The sequence below is a fragment of the Pezoporus occidentalis genome, unplaced genomic scaffold, assembly GCF_034315485.1.
Source record: "Pezoporus occidentalis ecotype Australia unplaced genomic scaffold, CSIRO_AGI_Poc_V1 ctg3, whole genome shotgun sequence".
Classification (NCBI taxonomy): domain Eukaryota; kingdom Metazoa; phylum Chordata; class Aves; order Psittaciformes; family Psittacidae; genus Pezoporus; species Pezoporus occidentalis.
Window position 1 is genome coordinate 10,889,579 of NW_026914940.1, and position 27,929 is coordinate 10,917,507.

The following is a 27,929-nucleotide window of genomic DNA, read 5'->3' on the forward strand; positions in this document are numbered from 1 at the left end:
TTTAACCTACACCACAGTTTATTTGTAAACATTTGTTACATGTGCCAATAATTTAATTGAACACTGACTTTGTACAGTTCAATGTATAATATTAACAATGTCACACTGGAAGAGCACAACTGTGTTCAGTTACAGCTGTACTTTAAAATCATCATACAAATACAAACCATCTGGAACACTGAACAAGGAAGCAAAGAAAGATTTGAGAACAACAAAAGAAAAAAGAACTGTGAAGTAATGTCATGATCAAAAAACCTGAAAACAAACATAACACTTTCTAGTTGGCTTCTGAATATCTTTAGGTATATGCATCTAGACTGAACACTACTTGGGTTGTGCCAGAGCACAAAGCCAACATCTCTTATGCAAGTTAAAAACCTCACTGAAGACAAACTTCAAACAGCTTTACAGTGCGCAATGCATGTGATTTTCATGACTGTCAATAAAACTACCTGAAGAAAAGAAACTGATTTAATTTCTCTTTATTTGCAATACAATATAAAATAGATTCTTTTGGTATGAAGATCTTTGAGATCTTATTTTTTACACCATATTTAAAACAAAAGTCACATACTTGGAGTAAAGCCTCTGGACCATCCCAAGCACTGGTGCTGTAGTTGAGTTTCAGGTATTTCATGGGCTTCTTTGGTTGCAATCTGTTCAGTAAACTTCAGATATACAGACTTGAACAAGATCCTAAGCTAGTGTTGATACTGAAATTAGAGTGGCTTCAGTTCTAAGAAACTGTAATGTATCTGGCATTCTCACCAGTAACTGTAAAATGATGGGTATTTAACAACTCTGAAGAGCAGGCTATTTTTATTTAGAAACTTGACTTTAGACAACCTAATAACAAAGGGTATCCTTCACTTAGTAACACTGAAGAATATGCAGTGAGAATGAGAAATTTTCATCTATTTTCAAACTTCCATACAAGTTGCACTGTCATCACTTTACATACCAGTACAGACAGTGTGTAGCAAAATTTGATACTATACAGCAAACTAGCTCATCTACTGCAGCTCACTGTAGCACTTAAAGTAATATCTACAGTACTTAAAGTGTAAGACATCACCTACTGCTTAGTTCCTCTACTGTGCTTAGATATTAGCTTAACCTCCACATAACAATTCTCATAGTAAATGTTTCCTCTGGCATTTCTAGCAGATTGACATCCTATTCCTCTTTAAATTTCTCTTGAAGGAAATAAGGCAACTTAGAAAAAATGCTATGGAGAATATGCACATCCAGTACAAAAGTCACTGTAGTGTAAATGATCGACTTTATATAGATAATCTAGCTCCATTATATATGCAAAATACCAAGTTCAGCTGCTGTTGGTAAAATACAAAAACACAACAGATGTAAGAAAGCAGCACTGAGCAAACTTAAGTACTACAGATCCAGTTTCTTAAAGCCCAAGTCCTACACTTACACTTTAGGAATGTATATAAAGCATAGGTAAAAAGGAAGAATGGGATTTTCACAGTTGTAACTGAAGTCATTGCATTATCCTGCGGTGGTATGTTTGTCCTTTGCAAACTTCTGTCATGTTTTTTCTTACAGCCACGCAGAAAAAGATACACATCAAAATGTTGCCATTTTTCTCCTTGCTGACGTCCACCATCATCTATGCCACAGATTCTTGGTCCATCACATACTGTAGGCTTGTGACGACAAGATAGTTAAGTCTCATTTTTAATGATGACTATTTAAAACAAGGCAGTTCCAGTAAAGAAGAGCTGGCAGAGTTCTTTAGACAGCTGGGTCTTAACATTTTACATCTCTTCTCTTTGTGTGCTAAATGGGAGATTCTTTTTAAGCAGGCAGAAAGTTTTTAATGCCTAACATAAACAAAGTGAAATCATGCTACATAAAATCACCCCATACAAATAGAGCCAGAGTGTGATTTTAAATGAAACAGCCCACTGTTAATGTTTGTCAGCAGCAGCAGCTCATGGTTCAAGGAAAACAGATTCAGAGAAGTCTCTGCCTACACATTCTCTGCTGTCATCTTCCTTTACTAATGACTATCATGAAAAATCAAGAGCTCTGTTCTTATGAACATTAATCAACAGGACAGATCTAGTTATCTACCTTAAACCCAACTTACAATATCAGTTTCCCACAGCAATCATCACCAGCTTCAAACAATAAGGGACTAACTCCCAGTGGGATCAAATCTCAGTCACTCCTGGTTTTATACAAAGAACAAGATGAATCCCTTATCATGAAGTACCTCATGAGCACAGCCAGCCACTTCAGCCCTTCCATACTTCTGTACCTCCAAATTCTGCCAGAGGTGAAAGTGCACCACTCGTCTTTAAAGTGGCCTTAAATCATCAGCAGGCCTTTGAGTCTGCACTAACTCAGCCTCCTGCAAGCATCCAATTTTTGCATTGTACTGATCTGCCAAGGCCCCAGTGTTAAGCTGAACTACAGAATTCAACAATTCTTAATGCCCCATATCACCATGATATTTTGTTTTAAACAGTTGGTATCACTGAGCTTTCAGAGGAAGAGCTGAATCTCTTACCTTTATACAGAAAGATCTTCAGTAATACAGTACAAAACTAAACAGAATTTATGTCTGAGTAATGAACATAGAAAACTACTATTGCAATTTTGTGGTGACAGCATAGAAATTTAACAATCATCAGAAAGCCTAGAAAGGGCATGTTTAGTTATAAAAGAAAGATTGTCTCAAGATAAAAATAGTGCTGACAGCTAAAAAGCTCTCTGTTGCAGCAAGATATGCAGTAATGAGTAACAAGTTCTAGACAGTTTTAAGCACTTCCCCAGTACTGCAACACAACACATTTTTGTAACACTACTTTTACACGGGTTATGCTGCAGCAGCAGTACACTTCTTAGTGGTTGGCACTAGGAATTAATCTTAATAGAAAAAAGGCATTTAGTGATCAATGCATGAGAACCCCTACTTGACCTGTTCCTTAGGTGTGGTTGAAAAAGACTGAGGAAGGGGACCATCCATTCCATTCGGATAATACGCCTTCTTTGAACACGAGATTCTTGGCAGGAAGTGGAACACCCATATCTGCAGAAATAGGCTGCAAAAGAGAGCTTGAAGAACCAGCATCATGGAGCTGATCCAGTGCTGAAATACCTTCCTAAAAGAAAAAGGAATAAAAAAAAAAATAGTGTCTTAAAAGCAAGACAAACAATGAAGGATTTAACAGGTCGAATATAACAGGCTGATCTAATCCACAAATACACTTACTGTTTCTGAAGTGTGTTACTTTAATCCAATAAATACCAAATCATTATGGAAGTAAAAAAGAGAATAAACAAAGGGAAGTATGAAATAAGCATACAGCTGCCTCACCTGCATCTCTGCATACATTATTTGGCTTCCAAGAAACCTTCAGGGAAGCCTGAAGCTTAAAAGTGCAGGAAAGACCTAGCAAAATGAATGCAAAGATAAAATCTTCAGGACAACTATCGTACTGCTGTTTATCCCATACTGTGACAAGAGGTATACATGTATTTGGAGGCACTGACTTGACCATATTTAGAGTAGTTTTATTTCCCAGAAGTTTGGTTTTCTCCATTTAAAAATCACTTCAACACCTTTTATTTCTTCCTATGATCATCAGCAATAAAAGTGCATCTCAGAGAAAAGATCTGAGAGATTAGAACAGGAGCCACTTGAGACTGACAGATGGTTTCAAGGCTTCAAACCTACTGGAAATCTCCAACATTCTCATAAGGAGGCAGTTTCAGGATGACCCCATCCATAACACTACCTGGTTAAGTAACTTGCAAGTTCCTTTCCTTTCTGTAAAGACAGTTTCAGAGAAAAGTACTATAAGACATAAGCAGCTAAGCAGATTCCATGCTACATGTGGACATGCTTTGCTAGCTTAAACTTCCATGCTAACTGTAGCAGGCTACAGACCAGGCATTTCTACTTACTTGCTACACAAAATCACTATTCCCTGCTCTTAGAACTGTCCTCTCAGAATATGCAACTTTTCATATTTATGCTCATTCAACACCAAGCTCTAGAGGATCTTAGAGTAAGTGCAAAAAGTAACTTAAATGAAATACACATTAATGGATATTATTTTTTCCTACAGGACCAGCATTGACTTGAGATGCAGGTAAAAATCTCAAAAGATCAGAATATCCATGGTTTGCAGTAAGTCTCCCTAACATATCTAAGAAGCAACCAAGTAACCAGCAGAGGAGGCTGTGTTACAACAGGAGGAGTGAAGAACAATTGTGCTGTGCAGTGAAAGTAACTACACATAAGAAGCAACCACAGAAGAGAGAAGTATTAAATAAGGCTAGAAAAATGACAGGGAAGTACTCACTTTTCACTACCAGTAGCATTTGACATTGATAGTGCTGTTACAGAATTACCATGTAAAGAAAAAGTAAAACCAAACCATGCATGTTTCCGTACAAACAAGAATGGCAAGTAGGAGGGCAAAAAGGGATGACAGACTATATAGAATGATTTACATCTGGATTATTGTTCCTTACCTGGAATGAATGAACAAAATTAAGGACCTGAAGAGACAGTTTTCTACTGGAATGTAAGAGTTTCTGAAGGCTGTCAAAAACAAAAAAGAAGTTATGTCTACGGTGCGCAAATTTTTATTAGTAGCACTACAGTAACTTGGCTTACAAGTAACTCTAATAGTACCCAATATCACGTGACAAAGCTAAAAGCTTCACACAGAAAGCTTGATAATATCATCATCACTGAAAAGGTGCTTAACTTATCTGTTCTTGAGTCTAGTCAGCTAAATGCTATTTTCCCTACCATTAGCACCACACTAAAGTAAAACTATTGCAATTGAAAAATGCTATTTTACATAAGACATTAATATATTAGAATTCATCATGTCTCATGCTTATCTAGGAAAGTATGGTAACATGGCATGAGCAACAGATCAGTGACACACCTAAAAAGCAGGTCAACTACTATAATAAAATGCTTAAGCCATGTTTTCAAGCAACCTTATTTTTGTTCCCTAGAGCTATGCCCTAGGGAAAGGAAAGAAAAACAACAACCCAAACAACAAATAAACCACAAAATCCCATTGTTGAAAAAGTAATCCTTCATACAGAAAAGCTACAGTAAAAAGTATAAGATAGCATGACCATAAGCCATGACTAAACTGGGCAAATAGGATGCCAATAGTAAAGAAAATTCCTACAAGAGCTAAATGCATTTTACATCAAAGCATTACAAGTAAGCTTCCCTCTTATCCCCACCCCTGAACACTGAGGAAGAAGAAAGCAAGCCGGTGCTAGGAAGGGGAAATGAGCAGGAAGATACCCAAACTTACTTTCATTTCCTGATCTTGGCTCAGTTCTATTACAGCCATTGAGCTGTAGGTATTATTTTTTGCACAACCTCTGGACATAACACATACAACCTGTTAAACCAATAGCTGATAAATCACAGCTCACCTCTCCTTTCTACATAATCCATGAGTGGCAATTTTTCTGCAGACCTTCTGATTCAACTCGGAACTGAAGAGCGGAATGCCAAAGCATAATTCCAGGGGAACCCATTCCAGTTCTGTTGTGGGTACTACAGGAAGTAAACCAAGAGACAACCAAATTTGAAGAAAAGACAAAGGAAGAATATTGACCCCAGAATCAGTTAGATCAGAATCCACTGGATGGTTCATTCTTTTTAAGACAGTACATTTACAACTGCTCACAGATTTAAGGAAAATGAATTCGAGGAGGAAGCGTGGCACTTGTCCCAGACAATAATCAAAAATCATGTGTTCAGATCCTTAAACCAATATATCTAAATGGACTGAAAATGTTTAGTACAAACCATCCGCCATCTTATTACCTTCAATGCTTTGCTTGACTGCAGAATCCATTTCTTCTATTACCATCTCAAATGATTCTGTACTCCCATTTACATCAGATCCTGATGCTAGGTCAGCCTCTCCTAAAGGTGAAGTAATTCTTACATTAACATAAATTTAGTCACCAGTGGATGTAAGGAACATGACAAAAACTTTGCCTAATGACCAGACAGCTATAAAACTGGAGGAGGGGATATACAGATACATATGGCCTGACTCATTTTAGGGCTTAGTCACTAGGGATCCCAAACACACTTATGAAGATTAAGTTCTCGCCTGTAACAATGACACAACTCTGAAATTATTCTTTTTTTCTTCTTTTGACTGTTCTAATCCAAGGATTTGTCAGTATCTGCTATTTCTTAGCTAGTCACAAAGAATAATAAACCTACTGCCAATAGATTTGCATGCGAAATGATTTCCTGTGTTGGATAGTATTTTGTAGAGTTCCAAATCAAGGAATTTAATCCTTTGCAAAAGTGACTGTAAGCAAAATTAAGGGAACACAGTCAGAAATGACCATTATTGGTTACCAACCTCTTCCGTCAGAAGCATCGCTCAGCTTCCTGTTAGCATGCCGACTTGAAGGATTCAGCATAGTGACATAGCCACAAAAGTGCTGCAGGTCTACTTTGTTTCTCAGCATTTTTAAAGCTGTATGAATGCCCATGTTCACACGAGAGAAGTCTAGCAGAAAACAACACATATTCCAGCTTACTTTATGAGAAGCCTCTTCCATAACCTTACAGTTCATCTCTAGGCCAGACTAAGTTTCTTATCTGAACTCTTCTCCCTTGTTGTATTCCATTTTAGCGATCACACTGGGAGGTCTGGGATAACAGATAATAACAGTCTTCCCACACCAAACAATAGTCAGTATTTTACAGTACAGTAAAAGTGCAAAGGAGAACAAAAAAATGCAAACAAAAGACTATCTCTCTCTCACACACAAACACATACAGACAGCAGAGATGGCAAGCTTCAGCTAGGAATCAGATTGGCATAAAATACTGGCACTGAAACAGCTGGACAATTCAATACAAGATACATGTTCCATGTATCTGAAATTCCTAGAATCAGGATACAGTGTTAGAGGTTAACAAGGAGCTTCAACATTGAGTTGTTCATGCTAGAACTTAGATTCTGCCTTCAAGATTTTTCACTTAGCATCAAGTTGCAAGAAAACAAACATCCCAGAGAGAGTGAATATAAAAGTAACTCATTTTGAACCTAATAAAAACTAGATTAGGAAGTTAACTTTATTTCTATTTGGCCCAGGTTCTTCTATGTGACAGCTTAAATTACTAGATTTCATATCTGGCAATGCATACTTTTATGATAGTCCTCAGTTGGGAAGGCTACGGCCTCAACTATGCAAATCTTGTATCCTACTCATCAATAGTATTTCAGAGTATGTTAATTCCTGCCTTTCAAAATCATTCGAGCCAAGCAGAGAAATAGATTTTGCTAGCTAAGATCTTCCCAGGGAAAACCTTTCTGTAATAGTTCCCAGTGCTGCTAATCAAGATTGTTTGTTCAATTTTGGTCTCATCAGTCTTACAGTTAAAGAGATGCTAAAATCTTCCATACATTCTATTATTTATTCAGTTAGTAAATATGGTAGTTAATAAGCAAGTGTGCCCAAAGAAAGATCCAGAGGTGTTTGTGGGACTTACTTCTTTACATCTGTGCTAAGAAAGAAGACAGGCCAGAAAACACATTCTAATTAGGACAGGTAAGATACAAAGGAAAAGACTACGTGTAAGCTCAGAGCAGACTTAACAATTTAAATAGTCTTTCAATTTTCTTATCTAACTTGACTTGCAAGTACAAGAAAATCTGTATTAAAATCTGTATTAAATGTGCAAGAAAGTTAAATATGGTGGCATAGGGATCACATTAAAGACAGTCAATTACCTCCCTGCTGCTCGGCTTCATCAAATGGGAAAGGTATGTGCACTGTTTCTCCCATTCCATGCATGCCATGCCCCTGAACATAAAGAAATTAAATTAGAAGCAGAAAGATATACTCATCAGCTTAGCTTACCCCTACTTATGCTCCCTTTAAAGGACTAACAGTGACCTTGAAGCAAATGGACAGATAGAGATATTTATACATTAAAGTTCTGAGCAGTTTATGCATTTCAGTTAGCTGAAATATGTAATTAAATAAAATACATGGGAGTAAACACAATGAAGCTAAACTTCAGTAAAGAGGAGCAACTTCTTTGCTCCAGTTACAAGTGGGCCTTTGAGAATGTGTAATTTTATGTTTCTTACAATATTAAACACCTATTTACTTGTATGATTAATTCTGAGACTTGAGCTGAATAGAAGAAACAGAAGACAAAGCTATTTTAAAGCTTCTTTCAAACAGACAAACACAATCTATGGGGCATGTTTTATTCATACTTTACCATAAGAGCTAAATACTAAGCACTCTGAAAAAGTGTGTTTCCTGAATAAACAGTTCATACTCCCAGTTACCTTACGCCACTGCTGTCTAAAAAGCTTGTGAGCTCTACACTTTTATTCCAGTTTCCTATATTCCTACTCTTATAAATCCACACCTCATTTTTAGGTAGCAAAACTCCATTCTGTTTGCCTATATACTGCACACATAATACTCATTCAGTTCAAACCCCATATCTTCACCACCACTGAATCATAGCAGTACTGGCTACAGAAGTTGAACATATTTTTCAGCTCTTGGCAAAAGTGCACCTCTCCTACATTGTCCTACGTCTCTTATACCACATAACAGGTTAACTGAAAAAATCATGCATGTTTTCATCACTTACACAGAGCACACTGTACCTGAATAAGAACAGCTGAATGCGTTAAAGCATCATTCAACATTGTGAGCACATTTGAAGTAGGAACTACTCCTGGGTCATGACCCCAAGATGTTATTAGTAAGCGATCATAAGCCTAGAAGAGAGAAATTAAGAGTATTTACACCAGTAACGGACTATCCAAGCACATAAAGTAAAACACTGAGAAGTTAGGCATTATCCTACTGTTGTAATTCGTTACCACAAGTAACTACAACTCCATAGCGTAATACTTTGTACCAAGGATCACTCATGTGCATATTCCTGGTAAAGACAGAAGTTTGCCAACCTCAAAGTTAAGATGCTATTTTGAACAGGAGACATCTCCCACCCATTCCTGTAGAGCTGTATGGCCATTATGGCAGCCTCCTAGCAGATAGGAGATGAAAAACATCCCACAAATTCAAAAGCAAAATATAAACTAGATAAAGTAACAGTGTCTACGAAGAACAATGATGTATCGATCCCCAAAATACCTATCCAAGGGGGAAGGACTGGAAACCCTCGTTTCTCAGTTTTCAATTCCCCTGCATCTCCATAAGATTTCTAGAAATGTCTTGACAGTTCCTTAAGAGGACACTGCAAAACAGCAATAAGAGAGAAGCATTCACATATGCACACAGAGGAAAAAAGCTCCAGTAAGTTTGTGATAGTGCAGAATGTGAGATCATCTAGTACAAGAAAATCTCAGCTATTAGGACACAGATTCAAGCAGTACTGAAGTTTTCCAAGGCTACCACACAATGATTTTTATGAATAAAACTGCACCCTCCATACATCTACTGGTAGTTTAAGCTAATGACAGACTAAGGTTTGAATCAAGCTCATCACAAATGGCCTTACTGCTTAGAAGCCTTGATCCATTTAATCCTATGTTATCTTAAAGTGAATCTTAGAGGTAACTATAAAATGTTTGAAATTGGAAAGGGAATGGCCACGTGAAAGGTATGAGGAATGGAAAATAATCTACAAATCCTAGAGCCAGAGATGACTGCTGAAGGTCTCCAAACCATTTTAATGTATTTAGCTCCTCAAGTCTTTACTCAGAATCATAAGGTGAAAACTGTGGAGGCCTCTCTGCAACTGTATATTTGAACAATATTATTTTACCAATTCCAAACCAAACCCCAACACTGCCAAGTGTCTCCAGCCTTTCAAATCAAAGTCAATAGATGCAATGATTTTTGGTTCAGGCAAGTTTGTAAGTTGCCACCGCCACTTCCACATAGATTTAACTAGCATACACAATACCCAGCAGTACTTCTCTGTGGCAAATTTGCCTTTATTAGCATCTTAGAGAGAGAATGAGACAAGGTAGCATCTGAAGTCTTTCAGGCATGAGTCAATCACTTGCACTGATTAAATTCACAGTGACTGCAGTACCACATTTTACACTAAAATTGAAGGGGGTAGCACCAAATACACTGGACTCACATTGTGACAAGGAAGCATTCTTTTTTCAAAACGTAGAAAAGAAAACAAACCAAAATACTACACAATATTTGCTTTACACCTGACTTCATTCTTTACCCCTAAATAGTATACAACCTATCTTTGAAGTGTCTGGAGAAGGGAGGGAGAATAAATCCACACATACACTACCTGAAAGATGTCTGGAAGCTTTCGAAGACGTGTTCCTTTAGAGAGCAACAGAGAGGGTGGTCCTTGTCCAGTTATGTGGTAAATATACAGTTTGAACCAAACTGAACTAACTTCTGGTATTGCAGGTCCAATATGCTAAAGAGATTATTCAAGAAATTAGAAAGAACTTAATACTGCAACTGTTATATGCACAGATATAATTTCAGAATCAACAGTTTTAAATAAATATAAATCTAGCTTGTCAGCATAGGAGTTCAAATCCATGCTATCGATGATACTCTAGGTGGTTAGCTCAGTACTGCAAGACTCTACAGAAAGGTGCAAGTAAGGTATTTTGACGAATGTAAATTCAAGAACAAAATACCTGTCCTTAACAATTTATCAAGTAAAGTCAATAAATTACATTTAATTTACTAAATAGTCCAATTTTCCCTCACTAAACACTTATTTTTTTTTGTGAACTGCAATACTATTCTACTTGTCAATAACTGCATCACTTTAAAAGGAATATCAGTTACATGTATCCAAAACAAAGCTATGAAGACAGTGTATTTCTAGACACCAGGAGGGGAAAACCCCAGTATTTTTTCACCTGAGGTGTACAACTGCTGATAGGTCGAATTTCATTGGTGAGTGGTGCCATGGAAACCAGCAGAGTATAGTTTTTGTTGAGAACCCTGCTGCAGGTAGCTGGATCCAAGCCAAGCAAACTCTCACATCGTAAGAGGTCCAAGGGAAAACCTATGCGAAAATGTAAGATTATTAAATCATCACTTAAAGTGGAACATACAACACAACCTATGATTTCAGATTTTCCATTCTCCTCTAAGCCATGAATACAATATTTTCTACAAGTTTTAAATGATTGGAATGAATTTTAATAAATCTGTACATCATTTTAGCAATTTAAGTCATACTGGATTGTCTGGCACAGAACTGCAGTTTGCTCCTCAGGAATGAACTGATGCCAAGAAATAAGCACAGAGATACTGAGGAAGCAAGGTAAGATTTGAAAAACAAAAGAAATCAATGCTCATTAGAAGACTACCCTCTCTTTCATGACTTGAAAAATGTTACTGTGACAGAACAATCCTGAATAAACAATGATTCCTTTATATGGCTTTCAGAAGCACGATTTGAAACCAATCTCTTCCCCAAGTTCAGCTTCTCTTGCCATCATTATGCTTTAATCTGTTGCATTAGATCTTAAGTCCAAGCTTTGCCAACCACATCTGTCATTCAATAGGCAAACCCCAAGAATGCAGGTTCAAAGGATGATGAAAAAGTGACGTTTTGGCTCTAAAATATTCTTAAACTTGTAGGATACAGATTGCTTTCTGAAATAGCAGCTTAATCACAAAGCTGAGTCCACAGCAGATAAGCAAGCAAACTTAAAAGGATTTCCTCAGGCATTCACTGTACCGTTACTGGGCTGATCAGGCTGCATAGCTTGTGACACTAGGTCTTTATTATGCCTCAAAAACAGGATTGTGTTTCTCAGTGTTAGTGCATGATCGAAGTACCGCTGTGCTTCTCCTTCACCTGTGCTTTGAACCTAAACAAGAAATGAAAACAAATGCACAAAAATGGCAGGTTGTTTCCACAAGCATCAATTACACAACAGGAAAGACTAATGACAATAACAAATGATAATTGTAAAGCTTTGTAATTGAGTAAAAACCCTGAAGCTTAAATGCAATGGTGATCTACAGCAACTATTAAATCAAAAATGAGTCTTGACCATGGCAGTCAAAAAGTACACTAAGACAGTATCTATAAATCAGAACCACAACTCAAGAGTTTAGGTAAAAGGACTTAAATGTCCAGTCATCCTGACTGGTATAAAATGATACAGCAATTAATAGCAGTCCTCCTACATAATTCTCTAGTTGTCCTTCTGGAACTATCTTTAAAAGGTAGATAGGTTAAACATTCCAGGACATAATGGCCAAATTTTCCTACAAAAATGATGTGCAGGCTTTTGGAAATATTAACACCTTACTAGAAAAAAAAGTGATTTACACTTAGCAAGCCCTAATGCAGGTATGTATAGATACATTGGACAAATGTAGATCGTGAACTCAACTTTGCCCATCAGAATCACCATATTTACGCAGATGCATGAAGTGTCCCGGTATAGTCCATAGACATATAAATGCTGTGAATCAGAAACACTTTAACTGAACCACTTAGGCTCGATATGATAAGGTGCTTGCTCTTACCATTGTATTGCTAAATAAGCAGGTTTAAACCATGAAGACACTGGGGTTTTGAGGGCCATTTAACACCTCAACTGCTGAAAAAGCATTTTGTCAAACATGTAACAGATTACCTTTTCCAACTCCACCAAGAAGCTGTCAAGACTCTCATCTGACAGTTTCCCAACTTCAAACATCGTGACTGCATGACTTTTCAAGTTCTGGAACAACAAAACTGTCTCACTTCTTTGAGAATAGAATGAGCAAGTAGAAGTTTTATTAAGCAAAAAACATTTCTTAACAACAAAAAACCCAGAAGGTTTTTTTAAATAATTACAGCTGTATTATATTGAAGTCAAAGTATTTTAGAGCTTTACATATTTACTCTTGGCATAAAACATTGAAGAACTTTGACATACTGGTGAAAGATTTCCCATCATTAAAAAGGCAGTGAGAGTAGAATCAAACAGGAAGGCAATACGCTTTGTGTGTCCAATAGACAGATTCAGGCTGCTCACGCTGGCTGTTTCAGCTAATAGAGAACAAAAAGAAAATACATGATCACATTTGTTCTATTTTAAATACAATCATCAAGTTTAATTAACTTAAAGAAACAAGGGGGAAAAGTTATTGCCATACTGAGTAGAACAGAATTCCCTTATCACTGCTAAGCCACTGATTTACTTAGTTCAGAAGTTGGTATCTTTGCATCAATTGATATCTATAATATAGATCAGCCTCATCTTCACAAAAAAAAAAAAAGCTATCTGGCTTAAGGATTTTAAACACGTTGTAGACACCACCGCCCCCACTGTATATTCCATATGAAAAAAGGATCTACACAATCTGTTTTACTCATTTCTAGACCGCTTTACAGCCTATGGCACTCTAAAAGTCTCAAAATAATTGATCCTAATGTATTAAAATTTACTGATAGTGCTAACCTGGATCATCTTGACTGTTGGTATCTGTATCTGTGGCTGATGACCCAGCTTCCTGTATAGGACTTCTGTTTTCCCCACTGTCCCATGAAAGCAGCATCTTTTGAGGGTCCAAAGTACTCCTATTAATGTGAATTAAAATCCACATCTATCGGTCACTGTAGCACTGGAGAAGTACCTCTGCCTTCCGTGCTAGTAGTCCATGCATAGGCATACCTCATCCATGCCTTTCAATACTTCTAAGCCCTAAATCAGTCAAGCTCAATGTCCCTCAGAGGCCTGCTTTAGCTTTAGCAGAAAACTTTATTTGGGGGTTTGAAAATACCAGATTTTGAAAAAGAGAGATCTGAGAAAATCAGAACACCACAGGTGAAGAAAAATCCAATGGGGAAAAAAAAACAACAAAAACAAACAACTAATTCACTTCAGTCTCACAGTCTGAATTAACATTAAAGAAAACTCGGGCATAGATGTCATTTTAAATGGCTTAATAGGTATAAAACTAGAAGTTCCTGACAATTCTTAATTAATGCAGCTTGGCACTTCAACTTGGAGAACCCTTTGTTGATTGGTATTAACATCACTTTCCCAAGATTTAATATAGATAAACATATATATATATATATATATGAGTGTCTATAACAGAACTGTAATGGTACTTGACAGCAAGCAAGCAAACTTCAGGTACATATTCACTGACAGCAGTGCCAAGAGACACTGTTTCTGTAGTAACAGCTGCTATTTCTGGCCCCAGAAGTTTAAAGCAAACATACACTTGTTTGCTTGAAAAGTAAGGAATTAGGCATTAAAAAAAAAAAAAAAACAAACAATCAACAAGGCAGCACTAAGTGACAGCCACAAAAATAGCCCATTGAATATACAGGCTAAATTATTATCCCTTATCATCAGATTAATAAAAAGAGGATCAAGTATTCTTGTAATTGTTCACTTACTTCAGTCTGTTTACTGAAGGAACATTCTTCCATGATGGATGAAGATTATCCAGATTTATTACTTGGCCTTTTTTATGAGCAAAGCCCAACCGACAATACATGGAGACAGCATTCTGCAGAAACACACATACATGTAATCAGGATCTGCAAGATGAAACCAGGTTGCATAATACTGAACTTTCCATACTGAGTTCAACAAATACATTATACACACATACCTTTACTAAAGATAAGTCAATCTCCAAGACGTTTGCAAGCTACAAAAGAAACAAAATAGAAAGATGAATTAACAACAGAGTATTAACAATGCATGGCAATTTACCGCTTGGGGGCTTTGGCATCTGTTTGTTGGTCTTCTTTATTTTTAAACCCAGCCTATACTGGTAGGAGCAATTTTGTCTTCATTGAAAGCAGTGAAAAAAGGGGATAAAGACAGTCCTGGGGTAATGGTATAACTTGATTACCTTGAAGGTCTTTTCCAATGATTCTATGATGCTATTCTATACTATGATTGTGCCACTTGAAAGCATGCAAAAGAAATATGAGGTTATCTTCCACTGTATGATTTCTGGGTGAACTATGTACATCAGAAGATAGTTAAAGAAGAAAAAAATCAGGGATATATTCAATAGGTATTTTTCAGGTGCGTATTCACCAAGTTTTGAAAATACGTACTTATATGATTTTAGTATGAGAAATGTTTTCAGAAGTACTTATGCAAAAGTTACATTCCTACTTTAAGCCATCACCCTGCATGTTTTCACTGCTAAGGAAAAAAATTAGTTATCTCCTTTACTGCATACTATTAAAGCAGATTCTGTTCCAGTTGTAGGTTATATAAAATACTCTACATTGGTGACCACTGTATGAATTCATTCCAGCTGATGAATTGATTCATTGAATTGAAGGCAGCACTTTGAGCCTGAAGCACAGTTAGTTACATTCAAAATAAACAGGTAGGATCTTAAGCCTGGCAATACCTCTAGATAAAATCACTTGATACTGATCCACCTCTCTGCCTTAAGTATTTGCAGCAATATGCTTTGAGCCCTTTCAAATACTCCTATCTCCCCGACACAGGTTTTTACTTACCTCTGCCACATTAGTGTGTTCATCTATTGAAACAAATATCTTGTACAGGAGCGTTTCAAAGTAGTCACCTTGCACTCTGTTCATCACAAAACCTTCAAGTGGTGGCACTAGAAAGAATTACTTGCAAAATTACGATCTGGTAACTTTCCTTATTAAACTGAAACCACATGAAACCAGAAAATAAGTTTATGCTTATTTGGTTTTCACAGTACCCATAATTTTGAGGATTTACCAGTCATAAAGAATAAAAGCCTAAAGATAGTATACATGGTGTTTAAAGTTCTCCCAGTCCTTGAGTAATAATTTCAATATGCTTTCCTAAAGAGCCACTCTACCTCACATCATAGTCTTGCAGTCTCCAGCTCATCCACTACAGATCATTTCCAGTCATCAGTCAGTGAAATGATTTTGTAATGTGAATGGAGATTAAATCATGGCTCTGACTGAAGCTGGACACAAAATAACCCACCTTTACCACACACTCCTGAGCTGAGACTCCCAAAGCTATTATCTAAGCAGTAAGTCTCTTGTATTTTGATGACTTTCACTTAACTGATCCCCACTACAGCAATGACAGGTGCTTCTGCATGACCGGGTTCTAAATGATTTATGCCTTTGCAGATTATACTGAATTCAGAAGCCCCTGAGACCTAGCATAGCATAATGAGTAGTTTAATGGGCAGCCACATGCTGTGCTAGTTTAAGCTCCTACATAGTCCACAGACACAGCCCATGACTATAGCTGAGGTCACAAGACCATGAAGGATGGAACTGATTCCTGTAAAAACATTGCAACTGTCTAGAAAATAGGAGTCAAGACCCCACATCCTTTTGATAAGGCAACTATTTTTTCTATGCCATTTTTCCTTTTCATTACAGACACATAGGAGGGTACTTCCTAATTCATGCCATAACTCTTTAAAACAATCTCATCTTACCTAAACATGTATACCAAATAACCTAAGAATTCAAGTTGAAAAAAATCCTATATACAATAAAAGCAATGTTTTAATAGGGTTGAAAACATTTAGTCAGGAAAAAAATGTCATAGCTCTTATGTTTTGTTTAAGCAAACTTATCCACACACAAGAGAACTACAGGATAACCAACATGAAACCAAGAAAACATTGGTATAATACCATTAAATATTTACTTACCTGCTATACAGCTGTCATCAGATATTGGTACATCAAGGTAAATAAATCCTTTGTTATACAAACCTTTATAAAAAAAAAAAAAAAAGCACAACATTTTAGAAAACAACATTTTCCAGAGTACCAATGATACAAAGGAGACTTTCCCATCAGCCAATTCACAATTTGAAGAAACTTTTCCTAATTTCCTCCACAGTGGAACATTACCTTGCAAGGCATGGATCAATAAACCACATCTAATATTAATCAGGTGTCACCCTAAACCACAGTTCTTTACTTGCAGTCTGATGCAGTACACTTGGACCTCTACAAGTACTTAAGGTCAGCACAGTAGAATGATCAAAGCAGCAAACATTTGACAAAGATGAATGCAGCACTGACCAAATCTTAAATTTCCATCACCACCACTGTACTGGCAAGTGGGGTTTTTTTATCCTCAATTAGTTTTGTCAGCTGAGGATGCCGGATATGTTTTGGTTCTTCCCTAACTTAGGCTGGAACTCGGATACTTCGTTGCATGGATACAAACTAAATCACATCAGTACTGATGGTCCTCACACGTGCTTCCCTCACATCTTCACCAGAAGGCTTTTTTATGTTATTCCAAAATTACCTCTGGTGCACTTCAGCACAAGGCATCAGAAAAGCTGCAGCAGATAGAGATGAACTTTGCATAGAAAAAGTACAATAATATGGCAGATTTTAAGATTACACTTTCCCCATGACATTGATTTGAGCGCAAAGCATCACAACTGAGTTATGCTGTGTAGGTAAGCCAGGAAGAAGCTTTTAAGAAAGCACAAAACATTTCAGCATGGTTTTCTTTAGAGCCTAAGGTCTGTAAAAGCTTTAATAATAAACCAGAAAGCTAAATTACACAGTATAAAATAAGCTGAACTTGTCATCAGTGGTTTATTTGGCGTTACCCAAGATCACTCCATTTATGACACGTACATCACAGAAGGAACAAAGTGCACCAACTATCCTCAGGTGAAGTGTTACTAAATACCTGAAGTAGCATTGCCAGGGTGGTTAATATACACACAGCTCACCCCAGCTATAGCATGTGTGTATATATCTACAATTTCTCTAATAAAATTACTACCCCAAATCAAATCTTAAATAAAATACCTACATTAAACCTACACTAACTTGGATTTTGATATAGCTGCTGTTCAGCACAGGCAGTGACATGTATCAGCTATGCAAACTGATGTGTACCAACATACCAGCTGCAATAATGGATCAGGATGACATTATTAGCCATCAGCATGCTGAGGGTGCTTTTCACTGCCTCTCCTTCAGGTTCAGCTCTCATAGCTCATAAATCCTTACTCACTGCACATGAAATGTACTGATGGCATCATAGTTTGCACTAAGCAGTCCTCTTTCCCCATCGAATCCCACCCTACTGGCAGTCCTTTACATTAATATTATATACATTGCTTTTCTACCCAAGAGTTAAGGTAAACAGGTATGTTAGATCCTTCCAAACCTACTAAATAAAAGCTGTAACCCTCTCCACAAGTAACACCAGGCCATGCAGAGAGAAAACACTTCATGATCTTTCAGAATCCAAATTTTCTGAAGCCCTATACTATTTCAGATGCACCCCAGAGCTATAATTTCACATACCTTCTCTTTGGTTTGGGATTTTTGTTTTGTTCTGTCCTACTTCAGTAACAGGGAGTGGAACTGTCCCTCAATTTCATAGGCAAACTTCAGTGCACAGGTTTGATTACTTACAGCAAGCCAAATTTACTGACAGGCTCCTCAAGAAGTCTGTCAGCGAATCTGTACCCCCTTGCCTAATGATTTGCCTGTATCTAATACCTGAATTACACTGAAACGAGCAGACGTATGCACATCATTCTTCAGTAGCAGCTGCAGTCTGAGAAACAAGACAGTCTCTCAGATTTAAACCCCACTTTTATGGTGTTCAAACAGTACAAAAGTCACAAAAACTCTCCTTCAAAAAGAAAGGAGTGAAGTTTTACCACCCCGAATTACCAACTCTTGACATTTTTAATTTAGTTTCTCTTGTCCTCATCTGCATCCTTCTCCCCCACAGTCTTTACTGACAGTTTATAATGAAAGAATTTGTTGAATCAAACAATAACAGAGCAACAGCTGCTAATGGCTCACTGTTAAATCATTCACAAGATCTAGACTGAAGTCCACGCAAGCTTTTATTTTCCTCTACCTCCTCTTATGCTTCACCTGTCTACACTTCATAGAATCATAGAATAGTTAGGGTTGGAAAGGACCTTAAGATCATACAGTTCCAACACCCCTGCCGTGGGCAGGGACACCTCACGCTAAACCGTATCACCCAAAGCCTCGTCCAACCTGGTCTTGAACACTGCCAGGGATGAAGCATTCACAACCTCCCTGGGCAACCTATTCCAGTGCCTCACCACCCTAACAGGAAAGAATTTCCTCCTCATATCCAATCTAAACTTCCCCTATTTAAGTTTTAACCCGTTACCCCTTGTCCTATCACTACAGTCCATAATGAAGAGTCCCTCCCCAGCATCCCTATAGGCCCCCTTCAGATGCTGGAAGGCTGCTATGAGGTCTCCATGCAGCCTTCTCTTCCCCAGGCTGAACAGCCCCAACTTTCTCAGCCTGTCTTCATACGGGAGGTGCTCCAGTCCCCTGATCATCCTCGTGGCCCTTCTCTGGACTTGTTGCAACAGTTCCATGTCCTTTTTATGTTGAGGATACCAGAACTGCACACAATACTCCAAGTGAGGTCTCACAAGAGCAGAGTAGAGGGGCAGGATCACCTCCTTCGACCTGCTGGTCACACTCCTTTTGATGCAGCCCAGGATACGGTTGGCTTTCTGGGCTGCAAGCGCACACTGCCTGCTCATGTTCATTTTCTCATCAACCAACACCCCCAAGTCTTTCTCCGCAGAGCTGCTCTGAATCTCTTCTTTGCCCAACCTGTAGCTGTGCCTGGGATTGCTCTGACCCAGGTGTAAGACCTTGCACTTGGCATGGTTAAACTTCCTCTTATTCCTAGTTTTCAGACACTTCTCTCAGAATTTACTAAGCAAGCAAGATCTCCGAACAGAAAAGGAATGTTCATTAAAAACTTACTGTGAACTACATTGAAGTCTAATGCACCAGCAAGCTGAGGACCTGAATCAATTATCTTATCAATAGCAGACTTCTCTGACGTAGTACAAATCTAAGTAAAAGAAAGCATGTCAGTCTTTAGTAGAAATGAGTCTATGCAACTTACTTAATACAGCTCATAAAAAACCTCAAACATGTCAGCCTCAAATCAGTCATAAGTAATATAAGAATATAGCAAGTAACCTATATTGTTAATAAAAATATTTGCACTGAAGAATTCACTGTGGCTCCTGTTAAAGTCTTGACATATTTTATTCTTGTCCCCACACACAATTATGTGTGTTCAAGGAACTGTACTTAATTGAACAGGTATTTGGCAAGTGAAGTCCACAGTATAATAGGTTTGCTCTTTAAAACTTCCAAACTGATTCTTCAGTCCCACAACCGGAACCATTCCAGGAAAAGGTCCATTACACTATCTAAGTAATGTGCTTCACGTTAACTACTCTGGGTTGACCAGATGCCAGAAAGTAAGTAGCCACTGCCTAAGATATTCCAAATAGTAGCCAAAAAAAACTTTCATTACTGCTTTAAATGTTCCAATCTAAACAAAAGACTTGCAGAAAAGGAATTAAATCCAGATCAGATGACTAGCTAACCATAAAAAGAAGCTATGAAAATGGAAGTTGAGTGCGGTTGAAACATTAAGTCAGCTCACAAGTTTTTCATGGGCAAACAATGAAAAGAGACACAAGGAGTAGAAACAATGAAAACATATAAAGTGCACTAATTCAGATTCTAATTATATAAGATTCAGTCAAAACTGAGCTACTGGGACTTAAATATTAATTTAAGAAAACACATTTTGTTGCTTGTTCCCTACAAAGCACATTACCACACATATTAGTTACCACAGATTGGTTGACACAAAACCACCAAAGCATGGTACACAGCACAGAAAGTACAAAGGAGGGAAAGGCAGAATACATCAACAAAGAAAATATCACAATTTCCATGAGCTCTAATCTCTGTTTCCCTAAGAGTTGTTATAAACCTGCAACATAATCTTTGTGTATTCTACACAAAAGGAAGCCCCTGTTTTCAGGGGCTATCAGTATTGAATCGAAATTAGAGATGCTATCCATACTGAAATACCTTGATGTCATCCTCAGTGATGTAGCCAGACTGCACGACCCACCATGCTTCTATAGTGATCTCCACAGGTTTCACAGGTAACAGATCATGAGCAGTTTTCCTTCTGAAAAATTTCTGCAGTGGTACAGTCCATTTGAGATAGTAATAAAGAGCACTTCACGTGTGCAGACAGACATTCACCTTTATATAAGTTTATTTTTATAAACATCCTATTTTAAGTACCTTATATTCACAGCCTGGACTCATACAAACACTATTAGCTTTGTCATTTAGTCAAAATTTCCCTCCTCTCTCAAATCACATGAAAGTGGGAAGGAAAAAAATCACCTACATCTGATACTGTTAAGTCTTCCCATAAACCCATATTTTCATCCATATTGTATATGTCACTATTTAAAAGCCCCGATATCCAAACACATTAGGATCAAGTCCAAATTTAATTTAATTAATTTAATGTTCATGATATTTTTTAATGTGAACAGGTTAGAGAGCACAGCAAACAAATTATACAAATGAGGGATCTTAAAGACATTCAAGGATCTTACACACCCAAGAATTTTAGGAACATATTTTATTTACTTCTAAGGACAAAGTACCACACATTCTCAATAAGCATAGTGCTAAAAAAAAGATAGAGTAAATGTCACTCCAAGAAAGACAAAAATGGTGAATATTATTTATAGACCTGAACAACTTCTTTTCCATTGTACAGCCATTACTTTTTGGTTCACTCTATCAACTTCATATTTTTCATACTTTTGTTTGAAGGAGCACCGTGAAGTTACTGAAAGAGCAAGAGCTTCCTGAAGGAGGAAACTGTTGTGAACTGAAGCGTCTATTTCTATCAACAGTCATTGCAATGGTTTCCACATGTGCTGTTCACATGCAGCAATGCCTGTTCAGACTCCTTACTGTTGTCTTAGAGAAAAACATACATGCTATAGAAATTTACAGAGGACTATCCCAGAATAAACTCTGATCTCAACCGTACCCATAGAAACAAGGAGTATTTCTTCCACAACTAGTATCATTTACCATGTTTATACTGGCCAGGAGATATTAGTTATCTGGTGCCATAGAGTAAATATAGCTCTAAAAGTATAAGCTTAAAAAAATCAAATAAACAAACCCCCAAACAAACACACACTTAGCAGTGAGCATCTTTTTCTTTAGTATACTTTGACTTTAAATTAAAAAGCTCTTTTTTAACTTCAGGAAACATAATATAATTAACAACACAATATGCCACATTACTAAACTAACCAGGCCCATGAAATTATTCCATTCTTCACTTCCTATGAAATAACATGGGAGGGGGAAAAGGGTGAAGGAAATGGAGGGGAAATTAAACTTACTTTTGAAGACCTACATTGGTTCATTAGATCTATATACTGATTTCTTCCTATACCAAGAAGTCTTAGACCTGAAAAATAAGATTTTATTTCTTTTAAGACAGGTTTAAGGTACATAAAACATTCTTCAAAGAATCAGACTACTTCTGTAATAATATTTTTAATTACTTTTTCTTCACAAACTAAAAGGATAGTTATAGTAGCTCAATTCAGTTCTAACTGAATTTGACAGAGAACCATATGCATCTAAAACAAGAATCCCTCCCCATTCATTTACTCTGTACAGATTAAAGAAAACAATCCTGTATCACTCAAGCGACAGGGTAGCAGGGCATAATCCAACCCTTTTCTCTCCTACACTATGCTTCAAATTAACAGGACTAAAGTTGCACCAGATTTTGGTCAGTAATTTTTAATTCCCCCTTACAAAGCTCATACCATACACTGGATCAGAACTCTAAACTAAGAATTAGAGCATAAAAGGCCACATAAGCTTCTAAGGAAAATGATTAAAATACAGTTGAGTTAAATTCAATCAAAATTTAATTCCATAATCTCTAGCTTTCAACCATTAAGGAACTATGAACAGATACTAGTAAGCTACTTCTTAGTTTAAACCCATATTCTCAGTTTTAACTCCAACCTTCTAGTTTGACACTAGTTTTTATGATGAAATGTTAATAAAGATGATTAACTTTATTACACCATAGTTACTAACATACAGCTGCTGCTAAAATAACAGCATTGTGAGCAGGAGGAGGGTGGGGACAACCACAAACAAAAACCAGGGAAGCCTTTCCCTTCTCCATACTCCTGAGTAACGCTAGATTTCCAACAACTTACGTTGCACTGATGTAAAGTTTTCCCTTATCTGTTTCTCCAGTATGAACATTACATAGAGGCAAACGAGGAACAGTTAACTGACAAGATCCTTTAAAAATAAAAACAAACAAAAAACCCAACAAAACCACACACAAAACTGTTTTCAGGAGCTGCAGACTACTCCTCATCTGACTGTACACTGTCCTTAAAGAGAACTTTATAAATTCATACCAAAGGTGAGGAATTAAGTCTTTAGCTATAAATAACTTCTAAGAGACAGATTTGATTAACACCTTTCCTAAGCCAGCAGTTTGCATTTTGCTAAGATTTAGCAGTAGGCTACTGCTCTTACTGTGTTCTGCTCCACCAGGTTCAATGTTTTTTTCTTTCCTAATCTCCCTACCCCATACCCACAAAACACAATAAAACATCTGGGACATCCAGAAGTGTCATAAAATACCAAATTCTCTTCTCTCTCTTTCCTGGTACATAATCCTTCAATCCTCACTGACCCTAATTCACAGCAGCATCAACAGCCTTTCAGCGGCTTGCTAAAGCTTTCTGCCCAACATATGCCAGAAAACACACTAGGGAACGACCAGCAGCTCAGCTTGCTGACACACAAGAGCAAGTAAGACTTTCATCCAAGAAGTACAAGCAAACATGAATGCAATACAAGCAAGGCCAGAAGCTGCACAAGGTTTTGCCTGCCTGCACTCACAGTAGCCCAGTTCCAGCACTGACCATATGGACGGAACTCAGTATGGAGAGCACACGCTCCTTAATATCCTTAGTTAAATGCTTTTGCACCTTTGTTCACATGCTTGTGTTCAAGCAAACAGATGCCAACAAATCTGTTTTCAGAAGCTCCTTATTTCCAACTCAGTGGATGCAACTAGTAATGCAACTAGAGAATACTTACAGTCAGCAGCAGTGAAGTTGGGTAATGAATCATAGCTTTTTTCACTGTTCATTATATCCTAAAAAAAAAATCCAAAAAAAATTAGCTGCAGCATCAAGAAAGTTATCATTTCAGAAAAGCAGGTCCAGCAGTCTGCCTGCCTTTTAAGAACAAAATGAAATTACACCAAATCTATTAAAGTCAGTTACCTTATCAAACTTGCCAATTACTTGAGTAATCATTAACTTATTGTGTAAATGTCTCATAAAAAAAAATGAGACTTCTGTTCAAGCTTTTAAAAAAATACTGACTGAAAGAATAAACATAATACTGCATCTGTCTTTACACAAAATACAGCATGTGGAATCGCTAAAAGTAGTAACAGAGCAAACTAACAAGTAAGCCATTATGCCTGCAATCACTGTACACAAGATACAAAAAAACACTTCTGATATCCAATGACAATAGAAGAAGGTTGCCAGAGCGCTGGCAGAAAACAGAACCATCTTTGTTCTCTTAACAAAAGGATGTGCTTCCAGTTTTTGAAAAAGCTTCTAATATGGTTAAGTGTCTTTTTGAAAAAGGACACAAAAGAAAATAACCATTCAAATGTGGTGGGTTTTAAAAATGGTAATTCTCTTTGTTTCATTAATCTAATAGAATGAAATATTTCTTTTACAGTTTGAAGTGAAGAGTCACAAATCTCAAACACCGAAAGAGAAAGACAGATGCCAGAGTAAGTCCCACCCCAGCTCCACATGACAAAGTCCAGCTCTTGAAAGGCTCATGGGGGCAGAAGGGGAAATAAAACCACAGTCATAAGCAGTTCTCTAGAAGCCTTCCTTACTCTTTCCTTATTTATTAGCAGACCCCACCTAAAACCAACCAAACTACATGACACTGCCTCATATGCATTACTGGGCCATTACCAACATCTCTGAGAAAGAAAAGAACATAGTTCTGTACTCACCTCCATTATGCCTGTGTAATAGGAAAATGGTGTTACCCTCAGACCTTTTACCATGATGTCAGACAAATGATAAGGGTACAACATGAGATGATCTCGACTGTATTTTAACAGATCCTCATAATATTTGCGTTCATCTTTCTTGACATGCTTAACTACAAGGGGACGCAAAAAAAAGAGTTATACTGTTCTATAATGTTAAATGAAAAAAATACCCAAACAAAACCAGTGTTACAATGAAAAGATTCCAACTAGTATAATGGCAATTGACAGAAAGTTAAGAACAAAATAAAGGACTGGTGGAGGGCATTCATTATCCAAGGACTTCTACACATAAGTACTCCCAGAGCCTTTTAGGACGACATTAGAAGAGAGCAGATTTATCTTACAGGTTATCACGAAGCAGCCCATTGAGACACAAATCATGCAGGCTGTAGAAAATTACCTTTTAATTAGTGAAACTATTATCTATCTTTGGGAAGACAAAAGAATACAGTCAATAAAACCTGAACTGAAAGTCTGCAAACAACTCATAGCCAATAGCTCATGCGAGTCAGGGCCAGTGTGTGCATCTCATCTAGTGATAGGCTTTATTTTATTAGTTAAATCCTCTCATAACATCTCTTAATTCCTTGGAAAAGGGCAGCATAACTACAGAAGGACTTCAGTTCATCCGTCAACTCAGCAAACTTACAGACTGCATTGCTAGAAAAGCTGCCAAATGTACTCAAAAGTCAAGACTCTTCTTGATGTTTTATCATTTAAAAGTATTTATTTTCACGGAAGGAAGGAAGGAACTTTGTTTAGAGATAGTTCTTGCAGGTTGACAATAAAGAGGCTTCCACACAGAAGAACTGAGTAGCAATTAGAAGTTACTTAGCTTCTTTACTCACCTAAGTTATTCCTGTATCGTAACTGATTGCGGATGCTGTAGAGTACGACCTGCCTTTCATATTCCCTCTGAGAGTTTCCAAGACCCTTGAAAACATAAAGGCATTTTAGCTGACACACACAAAATCTCTTTTAGTCAAACCACTGCAGAGTGGCTTGTGAGCAAACATAAGCAGGCAGCTGTCATTACTCAAGGCAGTCCCCCAGTTCAGCAGTTACAGTATCTTTAGTCACTGTATGAGGTCAAAAGTATCTTTAAAATGCTCTCTCTGCACAGGATGCAGACTTAAGCAACAACCTTTAGATTTTTTTTTTTTTACTAGTACCACTCTAAGAGAAAAAGGAAGCACCTAATTCTCAAATAAAATGGTTTAGAAAACATGAAGCATCAAGCATTTCATCAAGCATTCAGCATCTTGCAGCCTTGAAGAATTACCCAGTGGTGTAGAATAAACCAAGCATGGTGAATGACAGGTAAAGCTTCAACTGCTGTACCTAAGCAGCCTATAATGTAAAAACCAAATAATGAAACAGCACAAGTTATAGCTTAACCCAAGTAGGGCCATCAAGTGATCTTAAGTCACAAGATCAAGGCGTAAGCACAGCACATTACTTGACTACCATGACAGAAGATAAAAAAGAGAACTTTGGCCCATGCTTTGAATGCCTTATTTAAAAAACTGCTCCCTTAAAATTCTTCATATTACTCTTCTACTCTGCATCTGCAGCAAGTGATCTGGGTTCGGGTGGGGGGGTCCCCTTTCCTGGCTCCCTCATGATGCTCATGTTAAAAAAGAGCCTTGTATAAAAAGGTACTTTACTGTATATATGTGATAAACAAGTTGCACGCATACTGAAGGATCGGGTATTTGAAAAGAAACAGCCAATATCACAGGCAGGGTCCAATCGATTAAATATTCAAAGAGGGATCCAAATATTTACCTGAAGTGCAAATATAATATAGACCATTCTAACACAAAATTAAGCAGCATTCCAGAGCTTACATTAAAGTAGATAACACATTAAATACTGGTATATTTGCTATCCTGAATCACACAGCCAACAGTACGGCACTCAGCTGAGCAGGTAGAGAGAAATCATCATTCACGCACCTCTTACAGCACCTGGAATCTGAAACTCAAGGAATTCAGCTACTCTGGGCCTGCAGCCACTACTCATCCTTTGTGCACACGCAGGAGCTGTTTAACAACATCTGCTTTCAAGCAGCGTAAGACTTTGGAGATGAGCACCTCCTCTCAACTTGACACAATACCTCCCTTCTGCTATCAGAGGCCCATTAATCCCAGCAAATCAACATTTCATGAGGTTTCCTCTTTCGCAAGCCACTCACTGCAACAGTTCCCAAGCTACGAAACACAGTAAAGGCTGCACAGGCCAACGCCGACACCTGTCCTGGGCCAGCTTTCACCACTGGGGTTGCTGAGGGGCACCCGCCTCAGCGGGTCTTGGGTCTTCACAGGGTGAGAGAGAACCCACCCCCCATGTCCCTCTGCCCACAGAACCTCCGAAGCACCCCTACGACCCCTCTCCTCACAGAGCCCCCAAACACACGCGTTTATCCCCACATACACACCCGACACCTCTCCCATACCCCGTTCTCCCTACATACACCACACATACACAGATGCTCTCCCTAAAGGGCCGCGCACCCCCGTGCCCCCCCTCCACCCGTACTTCCCGCACCCTCCTCACGCTCCCCGCTCCCCACTCCCGCCCCATGTTCTCGCTCTCCCCACAGCCACACACGTCCCCGCCACGCCGGCACCCCGGGGCACTCAGGGCTGAGTCCACACCTCGCCCGGCACGGCGCCCGGCACCCTCCCGCCCTCCCCTTCCCCGTGCGGGGCACTCGGCAGCCCGGACCCTGCCGGCCCGCACCTGCTTGACGCTGGCCGGCAGCCGGCCCCAGGGGTAGTTGTGCCGAATGTGGAACTCCACGTCGATGTTCATGGCGAGCAGCCGCGGCCCCGCCGCCGGGAGGCGCTCCGGCCCAGGGCCGTACTGCCCGCCGCCCGCCCGCCGCTTCCGCGTTACGCCCCCCGGAACCGCCTGCACACATCAGTTCCGGGGGGGCGGGGACCGGCGGGGCGGTCGTGGCGGG

The 27,929-nt window shown here is 38.3% G+C and overlaps 1 protein-coding gene across 1 annotated transcript; it reads right to left on the reverse strand.

The window, feature by feature from the left end:
• Positions 1 to 27,873, reverse strand: FAM91A1 (family with sequence similarity 91 member A1). The gene is made up of 24 exons (XM_062627060.1): positions 27,707 to 27,873; positions 25,810 to 25,894; positions 24,920 to 25,071; positions 23,971 to 24,028; positions 22,230 to 22,297; positions 20,875 to 20,988; positions 19,741 to 19,831; positions 16,639 to 16,701; positions 15,482 to 15,588; positions 14,608 to 14,646; positions 14,390 to 14,502; positions 13,440 to 13,558; positions 12,915 to 13,027; positions 12,630 to 12,716; positions 11,720 to 11,852; positions 10,890 to 11,038; positions 10,298 to 10,432; positions 8,679 to 8,792; positions 7,779 to 7,851; positions 6,399 to 6,548; positions 5,843 to 5,944; positions 5,446 to 5,569; positions 4,510 to 4,579; positions 1 to 3,131 (listed from the first exon to the last, which is right to left on the reverse strand). Exons 1-24 carry the CDS (start codon positions 27,776 to 27,778, stop codon positions 2,955 to 2,957), a joined length of 2,508 nt encoding a protein of 835 aa, XP_062483044.1. The 5' UTR covers positions 27,779 to 27,873; the 3' UTR covers positions 1 to 2,954.
• Between the last annotated feature and the right edge of the window lie 56 nt (positions 27,874 to 27,929).

What these genes read in the sequence shown, in the direction of transcription:
- FAM91A1 (XM_062627060.1), bottom strand. Translation starts at nt 27,778, where the DNA reads ATGAACATCGACGTGGAGTTCCACATTCGGCACAACTACCCCTGGGGC. An exon ending in TGCCGGCCAGCGTCAAGCAG is followed by an intron (nt 25,895 to 27,706) that starts GTGCGGGCCGGC and finishes TATGTTTTCAAG; the next exon opens with GGTCTTGGAAACTCTCAGAG. An exon ending in AGCTTCCAGACATCTTTCAG is followed by an intron (nt 8,793 to 10,297) that starts GTAGTGTATGTG and finishes TCTCTCTTCTAG; the next exon opens with GCTTATGATCGCTTACTAAT.